Below are 23,512 nucleotides of genomic sequence, written 5' to 3'. Positions count from 1 at the left end.
CTCCTTGGAAGCGCCAACCTGAAACCTTGCAGTCCAAGGGGTTGCAAAGGGGTGAGTACAATCTCTACAGTTGCCTCCAGGGTGCTGAGAGGGACCTTCATAGAAGATAGGGGTCAGGAGGCTTGTGCTGGGCTGGAGGGGCTTAGGTTGTTCTTTTTTCCTGGGATGGGGATCGATTGGCTGGACTTCCCATTTGCAGCCTTTAAACCCTTTAAACAGTCAGTCAGTATCTTAAAAATAAAGTTACCAAATAATGTGGTGAAAACCTTTCCATCTGCAGCCGTAAATCCTTGAAACTATCAGTATGCCAAGTTCAAAGATCTGTGAGCTGAAGGTAAAAGTATTCCCTTTAATGTGGTGGAAGACTTTTAAGTTGTTTACTCAGTCAATTTCATTGCCCTTTAACTTTTTCTCTCCTGTTTGCTAGCCTAGAAGCCTAAAAGCTTTGAACTGCATTGTTTACATTTAATTTCACAGAGCATTGCCGTTTACAAGCTATTTGATTGGCAGGTCTGGCAGTTTAAAGGGAGGAATAAGTTTGTTAATTTTCCAGCCCTACAGGAGTTCCATTAATTCAGAGGAGCAGCCATTTTCCTAAAGTCAGTTTTTTATTAAGGAGCTGTCTCTTCTAAGACAGTCCTGCCATCCTCAGAACAAGTCTGTTGAACCTTTCTTGCACTTCCTCTATGACAAGAATATATTTTCTGAGGTAAGGGGATCAAAAGAGTACACAGTACTCCAGGTGCGGTCTAACCAAGCTTCTATACAATTCTATACACTACTCCTGCACTCAAATCCTCTTGTGATAAAGGCGAACATTCCATTAGCCTTCCTAATAATTTTAAATAATCTTTATTGTCACAAGTCGGCTTACATTTACACTATAATGAAGTTACTGTGAAAAGCTTGCTGAACCTGCATGTTAGCCTTCAGTGACGTATGGATAAGGACACCCAGGACCCTTTATACATCTATACTTTCTAATTTCTTAGCATTTAAGAAATATTCTGTACATCTGTTCCTTCTACCAAAATGGATTACCTCACATTTTTCCAAATAATATTCCATCTGTTCTTGCCCACTCATTAAGTCTGTCCATAGAACCCTTAGTGCAGAAGACGATTTGGCCTATTGGGTCTGCATCAACCCTCCAAAAGAACCCCCCACCTAGGACCCCCTCCCCCTTTCCTTGTAACCCCATCTAACCGTTAGACAATAAGGGGCATGGCCAATCCACCAAACCCGCACACCTTTGAACTGTGGGAGGAAGCCAAAGCTCCCAGAGGAAACCCACGCAGACACGGGGAGAATGTACAAACTCCACACAGTCACCCGAGGTTGGATCTATATATAATCAGGGGCGTCATTCTCCGGCGGCGGGAGTCTCCGTTTTGCCGGCGCCCGGGGGTTTCCCGACGGCGTGGGGCTGCCCCACAATGGGAAACCCCATTGACCGGCCGGTGTTACGGAGACTCCTGCCGGCCGGTCGGGGCAGAAATGTGGCGGGGCGAGTAGGAGAATTTCGCCCCTGGTGTCTGCACAAATGAAAAAAAATAAACAGGGCCTTTGCTGTATCCAATGAAATTGGATGTTTATTTAATGGTTGGCACAACATGGTGGCACAATGGTTAGCACTGCTGCCTCACAGCGCCGGTGACCCGGGTTTAACTCTTGCCTTGGGTGACTGTGTGGAGTTTGCACATTCCCCTTTCCTTGTGTGGGTTTCCTGAAAATTGCTCCTCAGTGTGCAAGGTAGGTGGGGTTACGGATTTATGGGGATAGGGCGGGGGAGTAGGATGCGGTCTCCTTCTGCACTATGAGGATTCTATTGATTCTCCAGACACTGCACTGACTCAAGCAGAACATTCAGCAACTTATCCCACAGAGGCCGTCAATATCGGCGGGGAGGAGGGTGAGGAATTGCGCACGCGCACTTGCGCTCCGTTGTAACAAAGTCGACTGCAACATGGGGTCCAAATTCAAAGTGACGAGTTTGAAGGCTGATAGAAAATATGGAATCGTAGCCGGCGATCTGGAAAATCTAATGGACAAAGGGTGCCAGAAATTGCAGGTGAAGTTTAACCCGTTGAGTAGAATATAAAAGGACATGGTCAATTTCATAAAATCAACCTTGAATGTCCGTGCCTAAGCAGCAACAGGCACAACCCGGAAACCTGAAGAAAGGACAAGTTTGTAAATTCATTTCTGTCGATTCAGTTCCACTACTCTGGATCCGCCTTGTGTGGCCGGGGACGGAGGGAGAAAGCTCCTTTGCACATCGCCCATGTTTACATTTTCTCTCCAGCAGAAATGAAACCCCCATATTATCCCGGGTTCCCTTGTCTCCGAGTGGAATTCAGCAGGGTTGGAGTTCGGTGCTAAACACCAGTCTTCCGCATAGATTGCTTGGTCTGAATGTAGAGTGAGAAAGCAAGTGACTTTCCCAGGATTTCGTTTTTTTGTGGGGGAGGGAGCTGCTTCGGGAATCATTTTGAGCATTTAACACTGGTTTACATTTCGTCCGCTTAACATCAGTCAAATCCTGCCTTGTAAATGTTGCACTTCTAATTTCTTGCACCCGAAAGTGAATGCTGCATCCAGTTTTCTTTTGATTGCATAATATTTAAATGTTGTGAGCGTTCCTTTTACATCCACCCTTTTTATGCCCGTCGTCATATTATACACCTCAATCAGGTCCCCCCTCAGTCTTCTCTGCTCCAGGGAAAAGAACGGCAGCATCTCTGGATAGCTCAAACGCTCCTGCCCAGGCAACATCCAGGTGAATCTCCTTTGTGCTCTCTGTAATACAATCACTTCCTATAGTGTAAGTCTTACAACAACAGGTTAAAGTCCAACAGGTTTGTTTCAAACACTAGCTTTCGGAGCGCAGCTCCTTTCTCAGGTGAATGGAGAGGTATGTTCCAGAAACATATATATCGACAAATTCAAAGATGCCAGACAATGCTTTGAATGCGAGCATTTGCAGTTAATTAAGTGTTCACAGATCCAGAGATAGGGGTAACCCCAGGTTAAAGAGGTGTGAATTGTCTCAAGCTGGGACAGTTGGTAGGATTTCGCAAGCTCTGTTCCGCACACATGAGTGCGGTCTCAACCGGGACCTGGGATTCATGTTGCATTACATTCACCCACCACCATCTGGCCTGGGCTTGCGAAATCCTACCAACTGTCCTGGCTTGAGACAATTCACACCTCTTTAACCTGGGGTTACCCCTATCTGTGGATCTGTGAACACTTAATTAACTGCAAATGCTCGCATTTAAAGCATTGTCTTGCATCTTTGTATTTGTCTATATATACGTTTCTGGAACATACCTCTTCATTCACGTGAGGAAGTAGCAGTGCTCCGAAAGCTAGTGTTTGAAACAAACCTGTTGGACTTTAACCTGGTGTTGTAAGACTTCTTATTGTGCTCACCCCAGTCCAACGGCGGCAACTCCACATCATTCCTATAGTGTGGCGACCAGAAATGAACACAGTATTCCAGCTGTGGCCTAATCAGCATTTCCTCCAGCTCCACCTTAACCTTCATGCTCCGATATTATATGCCTTAACTAATAAAGGCAAGTATCCCGTATGCCTTCTTAACCACCTTATCTGCTGACTTCAGGGATCTCTGGACATGGACACTAAGGTCCCTTTGATCCTCTGTGTGGTGTCACGCCAGGGACCCGGTTCAATTCCAGCCTTTGTACACTGTGCGTGGAGTGTGCACTTTCTCCCCATGTCTGCGTGGGTATCCTCTGGTGCTCTGATTTCCTCCCATGTGGACTGGCCATGCTAAATTGTCCCTTAGTGTCCAAAGATGTGCAGGTTAGGTGGGGTTACAGGGATAGGGTGAGGAAAGTGGGCCTAGGTAGGGTGCTCTTTCGGAGACTCGATGGACCAAATGGCCTCCTTCTGCACTGTAGGAATTCTATGGTTCTACTTTTGAGCATTTAAATGTTCATAGTATAGTCCCTTGCCTTGTGAGTCCTCTTCGCTCCCCTGCATTTCCTATACTCCTCGAGGGCTTCCATCGTTTTGAGCCCTCAGTATCTTCCATAAGTCTCCCTTTTCTTTGCCTTATCCAACCCTGGATATCTGTTGACATCCAGGGTCCTCTGGACTTGTTGCTCCTACCCTTCATCTTTATGGGAACATGTTGGCCCTGGTGCCCTCTCTCATGTCCTTTTTGAATGAATCCCGCTGCTCTGATGTAGATGTTCCTAAAAGTAGCTGCTCCCAATCGACTTTGGCCAGATCCTGTCTTATCCTATTAAAATTGACCATCCCCCAATTCAGAACCTTTATTTCCAGTCCATCTTTCTCCCTCGCCATAACGACCTTAAATCCTACTGAGTCATGGACATTGTTACCAAAATGTTCCCCCACTGAAACATCTACCACTTGCCAGGCTTCATTCCTTAAAACTAGGTCCCTCTCTTGTGGGACTTTCTACATACTGGCATAAAAAGCTCTCCTGGATGCATTTTAAGAATTCTGTCCCCCTCTAAGCCTTTCACATTTTGACTATCCCACATTATGTTGGGAAAGTTGAAATCCCCTATTATTATTACCCTATTATTGTTTAATTTCTCAGAGGTTTGTGTACATATCTGCCCTTCTATCTCTCGCTGACTGTTTGGGGGCCTATTGTACAGCAATGTGATTGTCCCCTTTTTGTTTCTAAGTTCTACCCATATGGCCTAACCTGAGGAAGCTTCTAAGATTCCTCCTCTCTGCAGTAATCGACTCCTGGGCCAATATTGCGACACCACCTCCTCTTTTACCACCTCCCCCTGTCACGCCTGAAGATTCTATACCCCGGAATATTGAGCTGCCAGTCCTGGCTTTCCCTCAACCATGACTCTTTGATAGCAATAATATCACATCCCCGTGTGTTAATCAACACCCTCAAATCACCTGCCCTACTCGCAAGACTCCTTGCCGTAACTTGTGTATAGCCCCTCTGCCTTCAAGACTGACTTGGTTTTTCTTCCATATTTGACTATTCATCATCCCCATCTCTACCTCCACTCCTTATCCCATTCCCCAGACAAATTAGTTTAGTCCCCCACACCCCCATGGCATTAGCAAACCTCCCGCAAGGATGTTCCACCCCCTTCAGAATGCCCTGAAGATGTTCAGTGACATCCCTGATCCTGGCACCAGGGAGGCAACACACCAACCGGGAATCACGTCTGCGGCCACAGAAACGCCTGACTGCACCCCTCCACCATTCAGCTTCCTGCACTATTTCTCTTGCACCCTTACTCCTCCCCCCCTCCCCCCCTTGTGCAGCAGAGCCACCCACAGTGCTGTGAATTTGGCACTGGCTGTGCTCCCCAGGGGAACTGTCACTCCCACCATTTTACAACACAGAAAAATGGTTCTTGAGAGACATGCACTCTGGAGTTTTTCTAATTACTTCCCTTCTGACTGGTGGTCCCCCATTCCCTCTCTGACTGCACTTCCTTAAGCTGCAGGATGACCACGCCTAAAAACGTGCTATCCACGTAAGTCTCAGCCTCGCAGACGCACCTCAGTGCCTCCAGCCGAGGTTCAAGCTCTGAAAGCCGGAGTTCAAGTTGGCCAAACCATTGGCACTTCCTGCTCAGGTAGGCATCCAGATGGCAGGGAGTGTCTACAAATTCCCACATGTTACAGGCAGTGCAACACACAGGACTTCCTTGCCTTAAATTTGTGTTCCATAGAGATGTATTTAAGTTTTCTTTGAGTCTTTAAACATTTACAAGGCTGCCTGCTGCATCAAAAAGAGCACTCACCGTGTTATGGGGAGGCGTTTTCAGAACCCCAAAATGTATCATGGAGTTCAACCAACCTCCCCCTTTAATGTATTTTGTTGCTTTTCCGAGCACACGGCTTGTTCTTCAGGTGTGGGATCACAATTATGGACACGTGGGTTTTTAAACAGAAAACAATGTTTATTCTATGAACTCAACTTAATCTTTTAAATAAACATTGGATCACTTAACTCCCTTACTTCAAAGACAGGGCAGCACGGTAGCATTGTGGATAGCACAATTGCTTCACAGCTCCAGGGTCCCAGGCTCGATTCCGGCTTGGGTCACTGTCTGTGTGGAGTCTGTACGTCCTCCCCGTGTGTGCGTGGGTTTCCTCCGGGTGCTCCGGTTTCCTCCCACAGTCCAAAGATGTGCAGGTTAGGTGGATCGGCCGTGATAAATTGCCCTTAGTGTCCAACATTGTCCTTAGTGTTGGGTTGGGTTGCTGGGTTGTGGGGATAGGGTGAAGGTGTTGACCTTGGGTAGGGTGCTCTTTCCAAGAGCCGGTGCAGACTCGATGGGCCGAATGGCCTCCTTCTGCACTGTAAATTCTATGCTCTATGCTAAAGATAACCCCGAAAATAATACAACACTAAATAATCCTTCAGTTATTCCTTTCAACATCCAAGAGATGTTTAAACAGAAACACAACAGGTTAAAAGCATTACTTTATGAGTTTAAATCACCCAATGATCCAGAGATAGTCTTTCATGGCAGAGACCACATCAGATCCAGCTCACTGCAAACACAGATACACACCCAAGCGCTTTTCAAACTGAAACTAAAAAAACTGCAAAATGGCTGATCTAAAGCCCATCTCCACCCACACTCTGACATCACTGCATTTCTTAAAGGTACATTGCTTAAACATCCATTTCTTAAAGGCACTCTCACATGACAACCGTCTGAGAGGCACGGGAGAATTTGTTGTTTCATCAACCAGTGCACTCTATCTGCAAAGATCACAGCAGAAAGAGAGGGAGGCAGACCTCTAAACTGTGTAGAGTTCAGTAGACTGGGATACATGGTATCCACGTCTGTGACATATCACAGGAATACAAGAGGTATTTGACATTGTGTAATTGAAACACAATTTCAATATATTCTTGATGTATCTAAGTTCTTGGCTTCTGCCCTGTCAGTTTAACTCAGAAAGTTTACCTCTGGTGAAGTTATTTAGTGCAGATTCCCATTATTGAAATTTGCTCTGTAGTTTTTCCTCAGTATTGTACAATTGATGTGTTGCCTTTATTTTTAAGTTTTTCATGTCAACATTTATAGTCTGTGCTTCCCTCGTTGAGTTTCTAATTACGTGTTGACAGTTTTAACAGGCTCTTAGCTTGTTCTCTTTAATGAGTCAAAAGCGAAGTTTATTAAGTTTGGAAATGCTGAAAGAATAAAATTAACCTGAATATGGTTCGCAGGTAATCATAATGAACATGATTTATTAAGATTTCAATATATTATATTTATTGATGGTTGTTTCTGGCAAGTGATGCAAACCAATCTATAATTGAATGTTGGAAGACATATTGTGAATGTAAAAGGGATAATTTTTAAATTTACTAAGTTCATACTGCCTGTGCATTTTGCCCAATATATTCATATTTGATCAGGAGAATTCGCACATTATGTGGACCTGGCCTTGTGGACATTTCGGATGATGCACTTGATGTCTACCTATTTTGGTTGGCCATTAACTTTAGTCAAAGACCACTTCCTGAATAATAACTTGTTGGATTGAACTGGTTAAGAGAAACAATGGATGCGATTCTCCCCAAAATTTTCGAAGTTAATTTGTGGCGGGTTTTTCAGGGAGTTTCCCGCTGGTTCTGCCGGCAAGTTCCCCACCGTTATTCAATGACACTTAGTCACTTTTCTGGGCCCTGGGGAGTTTCTCACCAGTCTAGCCCACAAATTTTTTTCGCACTGGGGAGCTGAACTCTGAGATTGGGCCTCCATTTTGAAAGGGTGCCCCGATATCTAAGTGAGCTTACACCCCCCACCCATAGGCAATGCCACACCCACACACATGGACAATAGCCCACATCTTCCAAGTGAGGACACCCTGCTATGGGGTCCCTGGGGGAACCCCCTCTTCAGGCCCTCCCAAGCCCCCTTACAACACCCCATCCCTTGTAGGACACCAACCCATCACCCACCCAACAACCCGAAGGCTTCTACTTACCTGCCCTGCATCCCCCCATCCTTCAAACCCTCCCCTACCCTCATTTCATGGGCATGGTCCCCCTCGCCCCCTGGTCCTTGGCAGTGCCACCCTGCCACTCGGGCACTTGCACTGGCACCCAGGCAGTGCTCCCGCTGCCTTGACAGTGCCATCCAGGCACATTGGCAGTGCCAGGCTGACAGTGCCAAGGTGCCAGCTGGGCAGTGCCAAGGTGCCCACATTCCAGGATGAGGGCCCGGGTGCCGTTAAGCCTAGTCCATGTTTGTGAGGACCAGCACCAGTTGGCGTCCAGTGCCCTGAGGAGGCCCGCGAATCGCTAGATCCCAGGCAGGTAGGTCGTAAGTAGGTTTCTCAAGCGAGAGCACAACACGGCTGGAGAATTGTACCCATAGTATCAGAAGATGTAAATAATTTAGAGGAGGTGGAGAAAAGATTAATGAGGGATCTCAGATAGGGGGATGGATTGGAAAGCTGGAGCTGTCATCATCAGAGAACAAAAGGTTGAAGAAGATTAACTAGAGGTACTCCATATAAAATCATGAGGGGCTGAGATAAAGTAAATAGAGAGGAACTGTGCCCTTGGAAGGAAAGGTGGCGAGGTAGAGGGCACCAATTCAAGATAAATGTCAAAAGAATAATCGGGGAACGTGAGGCAAAGCTTTTCCACACAGCAAGTAGATAGGATCTGGAATGTGCTGCCTGGGAGATTGGGAGAGTGTTATGGGAAAGGTATTTTCAGAACCCCAAAATGTATCATGGAGTTCAACCAACCTCCCCCTTTAATGGATTGTTAGCTTTTGAAGCACATGGCTTCAAATTATGGACACGTGGTTTTTGAAACAAAACAATGTTCATTCCATGAACTCAAATTAACCTTTTACATAAACATTGGATCTCTTAACACCCCTTACTTCAAAGATAACCCCGAACATAATACAACACTAAATAATCCCTCAAAATGTTCCTTCAAACATCCAAAAGACTTCACCTGTAACAACAGACATGAGGTTACATTCAATATATTTATAGTCTTTGGATTTGCAGGCATCCACAGACCAGCTCTGTGTTTTCTTCCTGCAGCTCTTTGGAAAACACACAGACACTCCCAGCTTTCTCCTCAAACTGAAACTAAAATCTTCAAAATGGCTGAGCTAAAGCCCAGCTCCACCCACACTCTGACATCACTGTATTTCTTAAAGGTACATTGCTTAAACATCCATTTCTTAAAGGCACTCTCACATGACAAGAGGCAGATTTAATCATAGATTTCTAAAGGGAATTGGATAAGACTGTGAAGAGAAAAGACTTCAGGGCTCGGTTGCTCTAGCAGAGAGTTAGCACTAACAAAGTGGGCTGAATGGTCTCCTTTTGTGCTGTAACCATTTTATGATTCTATTGGTTTCTTGTAAAAAAAAATCTTTTCTGTTACTTTCTTTACACTTTCTATAAATTCGACCCACACATCATACACAGTGACAGCTTTGCTAAAGGCTGCAAGCAAGGGGTAGATAAGTTTTAATTACCTGCTGCCAAAGTTCATGCTAAAAGTGTAGGTTGCAACTTCGGTTTAGCTTGGACGGTTGGTTCGCGACTCAAAGCGGGGCCAACAGCACGGGTTCAATTCCTGTACCGGCTGAAGGCCCTTCATACAGGCCACGCCATCTGAACCTTGACCCTTGCCTGAGGTGTGGTGATCCTCAGGTTAAATCACCACCAGTCAGCTCTCTTCCCTCAAAGGGGAAAGAAAGCAGCCTCGTCATCTGGGACATTGGTGACTTTACCTTTTATTCTCACATAAAATCTGCAATTCAAAGAAAAACAAACATCTGGGAGTAACATTTTGATCCATCAAGAAATATATTTTATATCAAAGTTTTGCCATGGAAGCAAAGGCTTCCTCAGGGAGTCAGTCAGCCTCTTGATAGAGCAGTTTGTGCACATCTAGTCTATTCATGAATGATTGTGTCATGTGAGAGTACCTTTAAGAAATGGATGTTTAAGCAATGTACCTTTAAGAAATGGAACTGAGACTTCCGGTTGCGGCGATGCACTGCTAAGCTGCACGTTTCGGCAGCTCCCGTTCTAACGGACTTTTGGGCTCTTTTTGGGAGCCCCAACGGAATTTTTTTGGGACCAAACCCAGTGTGGGGTGACGAAGGAAGGAGTCCCCCCCGGGTGTGTATGGAAAGGACCGGTGGTAGTGGCCAGATTGCGAAGGATCCTCTGGAGCAGCGGCAGAGAAGAGAAGGAAGAAGCAAGATGGCGGCGGATGGGGCCCGGACCAGCAGGAATTCCTCCGACGATGTGTGGAGGAATTAAAGAAGGAAGTGCTGGCGCCGATGTTATTGGCAATCGAAGGGCTAAAAGAAACGCAAAAGGCCCAGGCGATAGAGCTCCGTGGAGTGAAGGCGAAGGCATCTGAGAACGAGGATGAGATTCTGGGCCTAGCGGTAAAAATGGAGACGCACGAGGCGCTGCATAAGAGGTGTATCGAAAGGCTCGAAGTCCTGGAGAACAGCTCGAGGAGAAAGAACCTCCGGATTCTGGGTCTCCCCGAGGGAGTGGAGGGAGCTGACGTTGGGGCTTATGTGAGCACGATGCTCCATTCGCTAATGGGAGCTGAGGCCCCCTCGGGCCCCCTGGAGGTGGAAGGGGCTCACCGGGTCCTTGTGAGGAGACCAAAGGCTGGAGAACCACCAAGGGCGATCGTGGTGAGATTTCACCGCTTCACCGACAGAGAGGCGGTTTTGAGCTGGGCCAAGAAGGTACGGGGTAGCAGGTGGGAGAATGGGGTGATACGAGTGTATCAGGACTGGAGCGCGGAGGTGGCGAGAAGGAGGGCGAGCTTTAATCGGGCCAAGGCGGTGCTTCACAAGAAGAAAATAAAGTTTGGGATGCTGCAGCCGGCGCGATTGTGGGTCATGCACCAAGGCAAACATTACTACTTTGAAACGTCGGATGAGGCATGGACCTTCATCCAAGAAGAGAAATTGGACCAGAACTGAGGGACTGATGCTGGGGGGGAGACGACGATGTCGATGTATAGAAATGTAAATTGGGACTTCCGGTTGCGGCGATGACCAGCTAAGCCGCACGTTTCGGCACCTCCCGTTTCAACGGACTTTTGGGCTCTTATCGGGAGCCCCAACGGAAATTTTTTACGGCCAAACCCAGTGTGAGGCGACAAAGGAAGGAGTCTCCCCGGGTGTGGATGGAAAGAAGTGATAGTAGTGGCCAGATTGCGGAGGATCCTCTGGAGCAACGGCAGAGAAGAGAAGGGAGAAGCAAGATGGCGGCTGAGGGAGCCCAGATGGTATGGGGCCCGGAACAGCAGGAGTTCCTCCGACGATGTGTGGAGGAGCTCAAGAAGGAGGTGCTGGCGCCGATGTTGCTGGCGATTGAGGGATTGAAGGAGATGCAAAAGACCCAGGCGATGGAGCTCCGTGGAGTGAAGGCAAAGGCAGCCGAGAATGAAGACGAGATACAGGGCTTGGTGGTGAAGACGGAGATGCACGAGGCAATACACAAGAGGTGCATAGAAAGGCTGGAAGCCCTGGAAAATAGCTCGAGGAGGAAGAATCTAAGGATTTTGGGTCTTCCTGAAGGGACAGAGGGAGCTGATGTTGGGGCATATGTGAGTACGATGCTCCATATTTTAATGGGAGCTGAGGCCCCGACGGGCCCCCTGGAAGTGGAGGGAGCATACCGGGTCCTCGTATGAAGACCAAAGGCAGGGGAAATACCGCGAGCAATAGTGGTGAGGTTCCACCGCTACAAGGACAGGGAGATGGTCCTGAGATGGGCTAAGAAGACACGGAGTAGCAGGTGGGAGAACGCGGTGATCAAGATTGGAGTGCGGAGGTGGCGGGAAGGAGGGCGAGTATCAATCGGGCCAAGGCGGTGCTCCACAGGACGAAAGTAGAATTTTGAATGCTGCAGCCGGCAAGACTGTGTGTTACACACCAGGGAAAACACCACTACTTTGAGACGGCAGAGGAGGCGTGGACATTTATTCAAGAAGAGAAGTTGGACTAGATTTGAGGAATTGATGTTTGGAAAGAAGTAGCGAGGTGGTGGCAAAGAAATGCAAAGGAGGGAGAGGGGGAGGGTTTATCTGTAAAAATGTTAGACGGGAGAATTTTTTTTTCTCCCCCCCCTCACACGAAGAAATGTGGGCGCCGGTGGGGAAGGGGACAGGGAAGGAGAGAGGGAGATGCGCCACTAGGGGCAGGGCCGAGAGGGAAGCGCGGGTTTTTTCCCCGCGCTATGGAAATTGCGGCGGGAAAAGTGGGCGCAGGAAGGAAGGGGGCCTCAACACGCAGGGAGGCCAAGGGTAAACGGGGGAAGCCGAGGTCAGCCAGAGTTTGCTGACTCCCGGAAGCAATATGGGGGAGCAATCAAGCTAGAAGGGAATCTAGCGGCGGCGGCGGGGGGGGGGGGGGGGGGGGGGGGGTGACGACTAACTGGGTTGCTGCTGCTGAGAGTAAGGGGGAGCTGATACGGGATGGGATGGTCGGGACGGGAGGGCGCCTTCTGGGGGACAAACGGGTGCGTGGGACCTGGGTGAGGAGCTGGTTTAAAAAAGGGGATGGCTAGTCGACGATGGGGGGGGGGTAAAGGGCCCCCCAACCCGGTTGATCACGTGGAACGTGAGAGTGCTGAATGGGCCGATTAAGAGGGCAAGGCTATTTGCGCATCTAAAGAGACTGAAGGCGGATGTGGTTATGCTTCAGGAGACGCACCTGAAATTGGCGGATCAGGTCAGATTAAGGAAAGGATGGGTGGGACAGGTATTCCACTCAGGCTTAGATACGAAAAACAGAGGGGTGGCAATACTGGTGGGGAAACGGGTATCGTTTGAGGCCAAGACCATAGCGGTGGACAGTGGGGGCAGGTACGTGATGGTGAGTGGCAGATTGCAAGGTGAGGCGGTGGTGCTGGTGAACGTATACGCCCCAAACTGGGATGACGCGGGTTTTATGAAGCATATGTTGGGGCGCATCCCGGACCTAGAGATGGGAAATTTGGTAATGGGGGGGGGAGACTTCAACACGGTGCTGGACCCAGGGCTGGACCGGTCCAGATCTAGGACCGGGAGGAGGCCGGCAGCGGCCAAGGTGCTTAAGGGGTTTATGGAGCAGATGGGAGGTGTAGATCCCTGGAGATTAGGAGTAAAGAGTTTTCCTTATTCTCCCATGTCCATAAAGCATACCCAGGATAGACTTTTTTGTCCAAGGAAGGGCGCTGATCCCGAAAGTGGTAGGAACGGAATATTCGGCTATAGCCGTTTCAGATCACGCCCCACATTGGGTGGATCTGGATCTAGGAGAGGAGAAGGAGCAGCGCCCACTTTGGAGATTAGACATGGGACTGTTGGCGGACGAGGTGGTATGTGGAAGGGTGAGGGGATGTATTGAAAGATACCTAGAGGTCAATGATGATGGAGTGGTCCAGGTGGGAGTAGTATGGGAGTATGGGAGGCGCTGAAGGCGGTGGTTAGGGGGGAGCTGATTTCCATAAGAGCCCACAGGGGGAAACAAGAGGGTAAAGAAAGGAAAAAACTGATTGGGGAGATTCTGAGGGTGGATAGGCAATATGCAGAGGCCCCGGATGAAGGGCTATACAGGGAAAGACGGGGACTACAGACAGAGTTTGACCTGCTGACCACGGGTAAGGCGGAGACGCAGCGGAGGAAGGCACAGGGAATACAATACGAATATGGGGAAAAGGCGAGCCGATTGCTGGCCCAACAACTTAGGAAGAGGGGGGCGGCGAGAGAGATCGGAGGAGTTAGGGACGGGGAGGGAAGGATGGAGCAGAGAGCGGGGAGGGTGAATGGGGTGTTTAAGTCATTTTATGAGAGGCTGTATAAGTCCCAACCCCCGGAGGGGAAAGAGGGAATGATACACTTCCTGGACCAGCTGGAGTTCCCGAGGGTTGAGGAGCAGGAGGTGGCAGGTTTGGGAGCGCAGATTGAGGAGATTAAAGGAATTGGGAACATGCAGGCAGGAAAGGCCCCGGGAACAGATGGGTTCCCGGTGGAATTTTACAGGAAATATGTGGACCTACTGGCCCCACTCCTGACGAGAACCTTCAATGAGGCTAAGGAAAGGGGGACACTACCCCCGACAATGTCGGAGGCGACGATATCGTTGATCCTGAAGCGAGACAAAGACCCGCTGCAGTGCGGGTCATACAGGCCCATCTCCCTCCTAAATGTAGATGCCAAGTTACTAGCCAAAGTGATGGCGACAAGGATAGAGGACTGTGTCCCAGGGGTGGTACATGGCGACCAGACAGGGTTTGTTAAAGGGAGGCAATTGAATGCCAAAAAACGAAGGTTGCTGGGGGTGCTGATGAAGCCCCCACCGGAGGGGGAGGCGGAGATAGTGGTGGCGATGGAGGCAGAGAAGGCATTTGATAGAGTGGAGTGGGACTACCTGTGGGAGGTACTGAAGAGATTTGGATTTGGAGAGGGGTTCATCAGATGGGTTCAGCTCCTGTACGGGGCCCCGGTGGCAAGCGTGGTTACAAACAGGCAATGATCCGACTATTTCCGATTACATAGGGGCACAAGACAGGGGTGCCCCCTGTCCCCGCTACTGTTCGTGTTGGCAATCGAGCCACTGGCCATAGCGCTGAGGGGCTCTAAGAAGTGGAGGGGGGTGCTCAGAGGAGGAGAGGAACATCGGGTGTCATTATATGCGGATGATTTGCTGCTATATGTGGCGGACCCAGTGGAGGGGATGCCAGAGATAATGCAGACACTCAGGGAGTTTGGAGAGTTCTCGGGATATAAATTGAATATGGGAAAGAGTGAACTTTTTGTGATGCACCCCGGGGAACAAGGTAGGGGGATAGACGATCTGCCGCTGAGGAGAGCAGCAAGGGATTTTCGATATCTAGGGATCCAGGTGGCCAGGAACTGGGGAACCTTGCATAAACTTAACTTGACGCGACTGGTAGAGCAGATGGAGGAGGACTTTAAGAGGTGGGACATGGTGCCCCTGTCATTGGCGGGCAGAGTACAGGCGGTGAAAATGGTGGTCCTCCCGAGGTTTCTTTTCGTGTTTCAGTGCCTCCCCATACTGATTACAAAGGCCTTTTTCAAGAAAGTGGACAGGAGTATTATGAGCTTTGTGTGGGCTGGAAAGACCCCGAGGGTAAAGAGGGGGTTCCTGCAGCGCAGTAGGGACAGAGGGGGACTGGCACTGCCGAGTCTGAGTGACTATTATTGGACCGCCAACGTGTCCATGATATGTAAGTGGATGAAGGAAGAAGAAGGGGCAGCATAGAAAAGGTTGGAGATGGCGTCCTGTAAGGGAACAAGTCTAAAAGCACTGGCGACGGCGCCATTACCGTTCCCCCCGAAAAAATACACCACAAATCCAGTAGTGGGGGCGACTTTGAAGATTTGGGGGCAGTGGAGATGACATAGGGGAGTGACGTGTGCCTCGGTGTGGTCCCCGATAAGGAACAATCACAGGTTCGTCCCGGGGAGGATAGATGGGGGATTCCAATCTTGGCAGCGAGCAGGAATTGGGAAGTTGAAGGACTTGTTCTTGGACGGGACGTTCGCGAGTTTGGGAGCATTGGTAGAAAATGCCAGGAAAGCGCAGGTTTTTTCCCGCGCTAGGGAGATGATGGCGGGAAGATAGGCGCAAGAAGGATGAGCGTTCCACACACGGGGGGGTCAAGGAGAGAGCGGGGGAAGCCGGGGTCAGTTGGAGTCAGCTGACTTTCGGAAGCATCATGGGGGGAGTAACCATGCTAGATGGGGATCTAGCGGGGGGGGGGGGTCAACTGGGTTGCTGCTGCTGGGAGCGAGAGGGAGCTGGCAAGGGAAGAGGTGGTCGGGACGGGAGTGCGCCGCCTAGGGGACGGGTCGGTGTGCGGGACCTGGACGGGGGACTGGCCTAGAAAAGGGGATGGCTAATCGGCGGCGGGGGGGGGGGGGGGGGGGGCAATCCGGCTGATCACGTGGAATGTGAGAGGCCTAAATGGGCCGATTAAGAGGGCCCGAGTGTTCGCGCACTTAAAAGGACTGAAGGCAGACGTGGTCATGCTTCAGGAGACGCATCTGAAGGTGGCGGATCAGGTTAGGTTAAGGAAAGGATGGGTGGGACAGTGTTCCACTCAGGGTTGGACTCGAAAAATAGAGGGGTGGCGATATTAGTGTGGAAACGGGTGTCGTTCGAGTCTAGGAATATAGTGGTGGACAACGGTGGTAGATATGTGATGGTGAGTGGTAGATTGCAGGGAAAGGAGGTCGTGCTGGTAAATGTATATGCCCCGAACTGGGACGACGCGGGATTTATGAAGCGGATGCTGGGACGTATCACGGACCTGGAGGCGGGAAGCCTGGTAATGGGGGGGGATTTCAATACTGTGCTGGATCCAGGGTTAGATCGGTCTAGACCCAGGACCGGAAGAAGGCCGGCAGCGGCCAAGGTGCTCAGGGGGTTCATGGAGCAAATGGGGGGAGTGGATCCGTGGAGATTTGCCAGTCCGTTGGCCAAAGAGTTCTCCTTTTTCTCCCATGACCATAAGGTATACTCCCGGATAGATTTCTTTGTTTTGAGCAGGGCACTGATTTCGAGGGTGGCAGGAACAGGTGTATTCGGCCATAGCCGTATCAGACCATGCCCCGCACTGGGTGGATCTGGAACTAGGAGAGGAGAGGGAACAGCGCCCACTCTGGCGACTGGATGTGGGACTATTGGTGGATGAGGGGGTCTGTGGAAGGGTGCGGGGATGTATTGAGAGGTACCTGGAGGCCAATGATGACGGTGTGATCCAGGTGGGGGTAGTATGGGAAGCGCTGAAGGCGGTGGTTAGGGGAGAGCTGATCTCCATTAGGGCTTACAAGGAGAAAAAAGAGGCAAAGAAAGGGAGAGATTAGTGGGGTAGATTTTGAGTGTGGATAAAAGATATGCGGAGGCCCCGGATGAAGGACTATATAGAGAGAGGTGAAGACCTCAGACGGAGTTTGACCTGCTGACCACAGGGAAGGCAGAGGCACAGTGGAGGAAGGCACAGGGGATGAGATACGAATATGGGGAAAAGGCGAGCCGGCTGCTGGCCCACCAGCTTCGTAAGAGGATAGCGGCGAGGGAAATAAGGGGAGTCAGGGATGAAACGGGAACTACGGAGCGGAGAGCAGGGAAGGTAAATGAGGTGTTTAAGACCTTTTATGAGAGGCTATACAGGTCCCAATCCCCGGAGGGAAAAGAGGGGATGCAACAGTTTCTGGACCAACTAAGTTTCCCGAGGGTGGAGGAGCAGGAGGTGGCAGGTCTGGGGGCGCCAATTGGGGTGGATGAGGTGACTAAAGGCTGGGGAACATGCAGGCAGGGAAGGCCCCGGGACCAGACGGGTTCCCGGTGGAATTTTACAGGAAATATGTGGACCTGTTGGCCCCGCTGCTGGCGAGAACCTTTAACGAGGCCAGAGAAGGGGGGATACTACCCCCGACAATGTCGGAGGCGACGATATCACTAATCCTGAAGCGGGATAAAGATCCGCTGCAATGCGGGTCATATAGGCCTATCTTGCTCCTGAATGTAGACGCCAAGCTGCTGGCAAAAGTGCTAGCGACGAGGATCGAGGATTGTGTCCCGGGGGTGGTACATGAAGACCAGACAGGGTTTGTAAAGGGGAGACAAATGAATGTCAACGTGCGACGGCTGTTGGGGGTGATAATGATGCCCCCAGCGGAGGGGGAGGCAGAGATAGTGGTAGCGATGGATGCTGAGAAGGCATTCGATAGGGTAGAGTGGGAGTATTTATGGGAGGTGTTGAGGAGGTTTGGGTTCGGGGAGGGGTTTGTCAGTTGGGTCAAACTCCTCTATGGGGCCCCAGTGGCAAGTGTAGTCACAAATCGGCAGAGATCGGAGTATTTTCGGTTACATAGGGGAACAAGGCAGGGGTGCCCCCTGTCCCCACTACTGTGCGCGCTGGCAATTGAACCACTGGCCATAGCGTTGAGAGACTCTAGGAAATGGAGGGGGGTGGTTAGAGGGGGAGAGGAACATCGAGTGTCACTCTACGCAGATGACCTACTGCTGTATGTGGCGGATCCTGTGGAGGGGATGACAGAGGTTATGCAGATATTGAGGGAGTTTGGAGATTTTCCGGGATATAGGCTCAATATGGGGAAAACTGAGCTTTTCGTAGTACACCACGGGGATCAGGGAAGAGGGATAGATGGCCTGCCGTTAAGGAGAGTGGAAAGGAGCTTCCAATATTTGGGGATTCAGGTAGCCAAGAGCTGGGGAACTCTACACAAACTCAATCTGACGCGGCTGGTGGAGCAGATGGAGGAGGATTTCAAGAGGTGGGAAAGGCTGCCGCTCTCACTGGCGGGCAGAGTGCAGGCGGTAAAGATGATGGTCCTCCCAAGGTTTCTTTTTGTGTTTTAATGTCTCCCCATTTTGATCACTAAGGCCTTTTTTAAGAAAATAGACAGGAGTGTTATGAGTTTCGTGTGGGCGGGGAAGACCTCGAGGGTAAGGAGGGGGTTCCTGCAGCGCAGCAGGGACAGAGGGGGACTGGCGTTGCCGAATCTGGACGACTGTTACTGGGCCGCCAATGTGGCGATGGTTTGCAAGTGGATGAGGGAGGGAGAGGGGGCGGCGTGGAAGAGGCTGGAGATGGCGTCCTGTAAGGGAACGAGCCTAAAGGCGCTGGTGATGGCACCGCTACCGCTTTCCCCGAAAAGGTATACCACAAACCCAGTGGTGGTGGCAACCTTAAGGATCTGGGGGCAATGGAGGCGACATAGGGGGGTGACGGGTGCCTCGGTGTGGTCCCCGTTCAGAAATAACCATAGGTTTGTCCCAGGAAGGATGGACGGAGGGTTCCAGAGCTGGCATCGGGCAGGAATTAGGAGATTGCGAGATTTGTTTATTGATGGGGAGTTTGCGAGCCTGGGAGCGCTGGAGGAAACGTATGAGTTGCCCCCGGGGAATACCTTTAGATACATGCAAGTGAGGGCGTTTACGAGGCAACAGGTGAGGGAATTTCCGCTATTCCTGACACAGGGGATCCAGGATAGAGTGATTTCGGGGGTATGGGTCGGGGAGGGCAAAGTGTCCGAAATATATCAGGAGATGAGAGACGAGGGGGAGAAGATGGTAGAGGAGCTGAAGGGAAAATGGGAAGAAGAGCTGGGGGAGGAGATTGAGGAGGGTCTGTGGGCTGATGCCCTAAGTAGGGTAAATTCCTCTTCCTCGTGTGCCAGGCTTAGCCTGATACAATTCAAGGTTCTACACAGAGCACACATGATGGGAGCAAGACTGAGCAGGTTATTCGGAGTGGAGGACAGGTGCGGGAGGTGCTTGGGAAGCCCGGCGAACCAGACACATATGTTCTGGTCATGTCCGGCACTGGATGAGTACTGGAGGGGAGTGGCAAGAGTAATTTCAAAGGTGGTGAAGGTCCGGGTCAAGCCAGGCTGGGGGTTAGCTATATTTGGGGTAACAGAAGAGCCGGGAGTGCAGGAGGCGAAAGAGGCCGATATTCTGGCCTTTGCGTCCCTGGTAGCCCGGTGAAGGATCTTACTTATGTGGAAGGAAGCGAAACCCCCCGGCGTGGAGGCCTTGATAAACGACATGGCAGGGTTCATAAAACTGGAACGGATGAAGTTTGCGTTGAGAGGATCGGTTCAGGGGTTCTCCAGGCGGTGGCAACCGTTCCTTGACTATCTCGCGGAACGTTAAGGGAAAATAGATCGTCAGCAGCCCAAAGGGGGGGGGGGGGGGGGGGAGCACTATTTCTTGTTACTTTGCTAGTTCACTATTTTATTTAAATAATGTTACTTATTAGTTATTGTGTTATCTCTTATGTTGATTTGTAAAGTGGAAAAACTGTGTTTGAAAACTTTAATAAAATATATTTTTAAAAAAAGAAATGGAACTGATCATATTACTGAAGTGATGTCAGAGGGTGGGGGGAGCTGAGCTCACTTCTGCTTTTTTAGTTTCAGTTTGAGAGAGCAGCTGGGAGTGTGTGTGTGTTTTGCTGTGAGCTGCAGGAAGAAACAGAGCTGGCCTGTTGATTCTGCAATCCAAAGACGATAAATATATTGAATGTAACCTAATGTACTCCTATTTTTGAAGGTTTGAAGTCTTTTGGATGTTTAAAGGAACAGTTTGAAGGATTACTTAGTGTTGTAATCTTTTGGGGTTATCTTCGAAGTAATGGGTGTTAAAATATTCAATGTTTGTTTTAAAAAGGTTAACTTGAGTTCATAGAATAAACATTGTTTTGTTTTAAAAACCACTTGTCCATTTCTGCTGTATCACACCTGGAGAGTACGCCGTGTGCTTCCCACACCACAATCTATTAAAAGTTGTGGGTCGGTTGAACTCCATGAAAGACTTTGGGGTTCTGTAAACCCGGACCCATAACAATTGACAATGGTGCAGTGTAGATTGTCTAATTAAATATGCTGTGCATTATTTTGTTTGTTTTGGAGAAGCTGATCCATGTAGAAATGCCATCAATTTAATACTGAATCACAGCACAAATAATATGCTCTTCAGATGTAAAGCATTTATACAACGTTACTTCATAACAGGGCAAGTTCCATCAGGTAAATTGTATTTCCATAGACCTGTTTTCTAACGGTATTTTAAAAAAATATATTTTATTCAAAATTTTTGGCCAACCATGACAGTACATTGTGTATCCTTTACACAGTAATATAACAATATAAATAACAATGGCCAGTTTTAAGCAAGAAATAAATAATATATAAACAACATCAAAATTAAAAAACAACACTAAATGGCAACTGCCTTGTCCCAAATAAATACTCTCCAAAAATACAATTCAACAGTCCAATATACAATTACCTATAACAACAACCTATACATATTATACATGTACACTAACATCCCTGAGAGTCCTTCTGGTTCCTCCCCCCCCCCCCCCCCCCCCCACCCCGGGTTGCTGCTGCTGTCTTCTTCTTTTCCATTCCCTCTATCTTTCTGTGAGGTATTCGACGAACGGTCGCCACCGCCTGGTGAACCCTTGAGCCGATCCCCTTAGGACGAACTTAATCCGTTCCAACTTTATAAACCCTGCCATGTCATTTATCCAGGTCTCCACACCCGGGGGCTTGGCTCCCTTCCACATCAACAGTATCCTGCGCCGGGCTACTAGGGACGCAAAGGCCAAAACATCAGCCTCTTTCGCCTCCTGCACTCCCGGCTCCTTTGCAACCCCGAATATAGCCAACCCCCAGCTTGGTTCGACCCGGACCCCCACCACCTTCGAAAGCACCTTTGTCACCCCCACCCAAAACCCCTGTAGTGCCGGACATGACCAGAACATGTGGGTGTGATTCGCTGGGCTTCTCGAGCATCTCGCACACCTATCCTCTACTCCAAAAAATTTACTGAGCCGTGCTCCAGTCATATGCGCCCTGTGTAACACCTTAAATTGTATCAGGCTTAGCCTGGCACACGAGGACGATGAGTTTACCCTACTTAGGGCATCAGCCCACAGCCCCTCCTCAATCTCCTCCCCCAGCTCCTCTTCACATTTCCCTTTCAGCTCATCTACCATAATCTCCCCCTCGTCCCTCATTTCCCTATATATATCTGATACCTTACCGTCCCCCACCCATGTCTTTGAGATCACTCTGTCCTGCACCTCCTGCGTTGGGAGCTGCGGGAATTCCCTCACCTGTTGCCTCGCAAAAGCCCTGAGTTGCATATACCGGAATGCATTCCCTTGGGGCAACCCATATTTTTCGGTCAGCTCTCCCAGACTTGCAAACGTCCCATCTACAAACAGATCTCTCAATTGTGTTACTCCTGCTCTTTGCCATGTTCCAAATCCCCCATCCATTCTCCCCGGAGCAAACCTATGGTTATTTCTTATCGGGGACCACCCCGAGGCTCCCGTCTTACCCCTATGCCGTCTCCACTGCCCCCAGATTTTCAGAGTAGCCACCACCACCAGGCTTGTGGTGTATTTCTTCGGTGAGAACGGCAACGGCGCCGTCACCATAGCTTGTAGGCTAGTCCCCCTGCAGGACGCCCTCTCCAATCTCTTCCACGCCGCTCCCTCCTCATCTCCCATCCACTTGCATACCATTGAGATATTGGCGGCCCAGTAGTACTCACTTAGGCTCGGTAGTGCCAGTCCCCCCCTATCCCTACTACGCTGCAAAAATCCCCTCCTCACTCTCGGGGTCTTCCCGGCCCACACAAAACTCATGATATTCTTCTCAATCCTTTTGAAAAAAGCCTTCGTGATCACCACCGGGAGGCACTGAAACACAAAAAGGAATCTCGGGAGGACCACCATTTTAACCGCCTGCACCCTCCCTGCCAGTGACAGGGATACCATGTCCCATCTCTTGAAGTCCTCCTCCATCTGTTCCACCAACCGTGTTAAATTTAACCTGTGCAATGTACCCCAATTCTTGGCTATCTGGATCCCCAAGTAGCGAAAGTCCCTTGTTACCTTCCTCAGCGGTAAGTCCTCTATTTCACTGCTCTGCCCCCCTGGATGCACCACAAACAACTCACTTTTCCCCATGTTCAGTTTATATCCTGAAAATTCTCCAAACTCCCCAAGTATCTGCATTATCTCTGGCATCCCCTCTGCCGGGTCCGCCACATACAACAACAAATCGTCCGCATACAGAGATACCCGATGTTCTTCTCCTCCCCTGAGTACTCCCCTCCACTTCCTGGAACCCCTCAATGCTATTGCCAGGGGCTCAATCGCCAGTGCAAACAATAATGGGGACAGAGGACATCCCTGCCTCGTCCCTCTATGGAGCCGAAAATATGCAGACCCCTGTCCATTCGTGACCACGCTCGCCATCGGGGCCCTATACAGCAGCTGTACCCATCTAATATACTCATCTCCAAAGCCAAATCTCCTCAACACCTCCCACAAATAATCCCACTCCACTCTATCAAATGCTTTCTCGGCATCCATCGCCACCACTATCTCCGCTTCCCCCTCTGGTGGGGGCATCATCATTACCCCTAGCAGCCTCCGTATATTCGTATTCAGCTGTCTCCCCTTCACAAACCCAGTTTGGTCCTCATGGACCACCCCGGGCCACAATCCTCTATCCTCATTGCCATTACCTTGGCCAGAATCTTAGCGTCTACATTCAGGAGGGAAATAGGCCTATAGGACCCGCATTGCAGCGGGTCTTTTTCTTTCTTTAGGAGAAGCGATATCGTTGCCTCTGACATAGTCGGGGGCAGCTGTCCCCTTTCCCTCGCCTCATTAAAGGTTCTCATCAGTAGCGGGGCGAGCAAGTCCACATATTTCGTGTAAAATTCAACTGGGAATCCATCCGGTCCCGGAGCCTCCCCCGCCTGCATGCTCCTAATTCCTTTCACTACTTCCTCCATTTCGATCTGTGCTCCCAGTCCCACCCTCTCCTGCTCCTCCACCTTAGGAAATTCCAGCTGGTCCAGAAAACACATCATTCTCTCCTTCCCATCCGGGCTGAGCTTCATATAATCTTTCATAGAATGCCTTG

The 23,512-nt window shown here is 49.8% G+C and overlaps 2 protein-coding genes across 8 annotated transcripts in view; one reads left to right on the top strand and one right to left on the bottom strand.

Annotated features, from left to right (window-relative positions):
- LOC140392826 (centrosomal protein of 104 kDa-like) overlaps positions 1–23,512 on the bottom strand; it is a 493,850-nt gene that overhangs the window by 284,136 nt on the left and 186,202 nt on the right. The gene's annotated exons all lie outside the window — the stretch shown is intronic.
- The window catches only part of dffb (DNA fragmentation factor, beta polypeptide (caspase-activated DNase)), a 52,500-nt gene continuing 30,927 nt past the window's right edge, over positions 1,940–23,512 (top strand). For all 3 annotated transcript variants that reach the window (XM_072478498.1, XM_072478497.1, XM_072478496.1), the window contains exon 1: positions 1,940–2,071. In XM_072478498.1, coding sequence (XP_072334599.1) covers positions 1,967–2,071 — 105 coding nt within the window. In that variant the 5' untranslated portion in view covers positions 1,940–1,966. The remainder of the gene's footprint in view (positions 2,072–23,512) is intronic.

The sequence above is a fragment of the Scyliorhinus torazame genome, chromosome 16, assembly GCF_047496885.1.
Source record: "Scyliorhinus torazame isolate Kashiwa2021f chromosome 16, sScyTor2.1, whole genome shotgun sequence".
NCBI classification, from domain to species: Eukaryota; Metazoa; Chordata; class Chondrichthyes; order Carcharhiniformes; family Scyliorhinidae; genus Scyliorhinus; species Scyliorhinus torazame.
The sequence above is the reverse complement of the archived record's forward strand: the minus strand, read 5'-3'. Positions and strand labels throughout refer to the sequence as shown.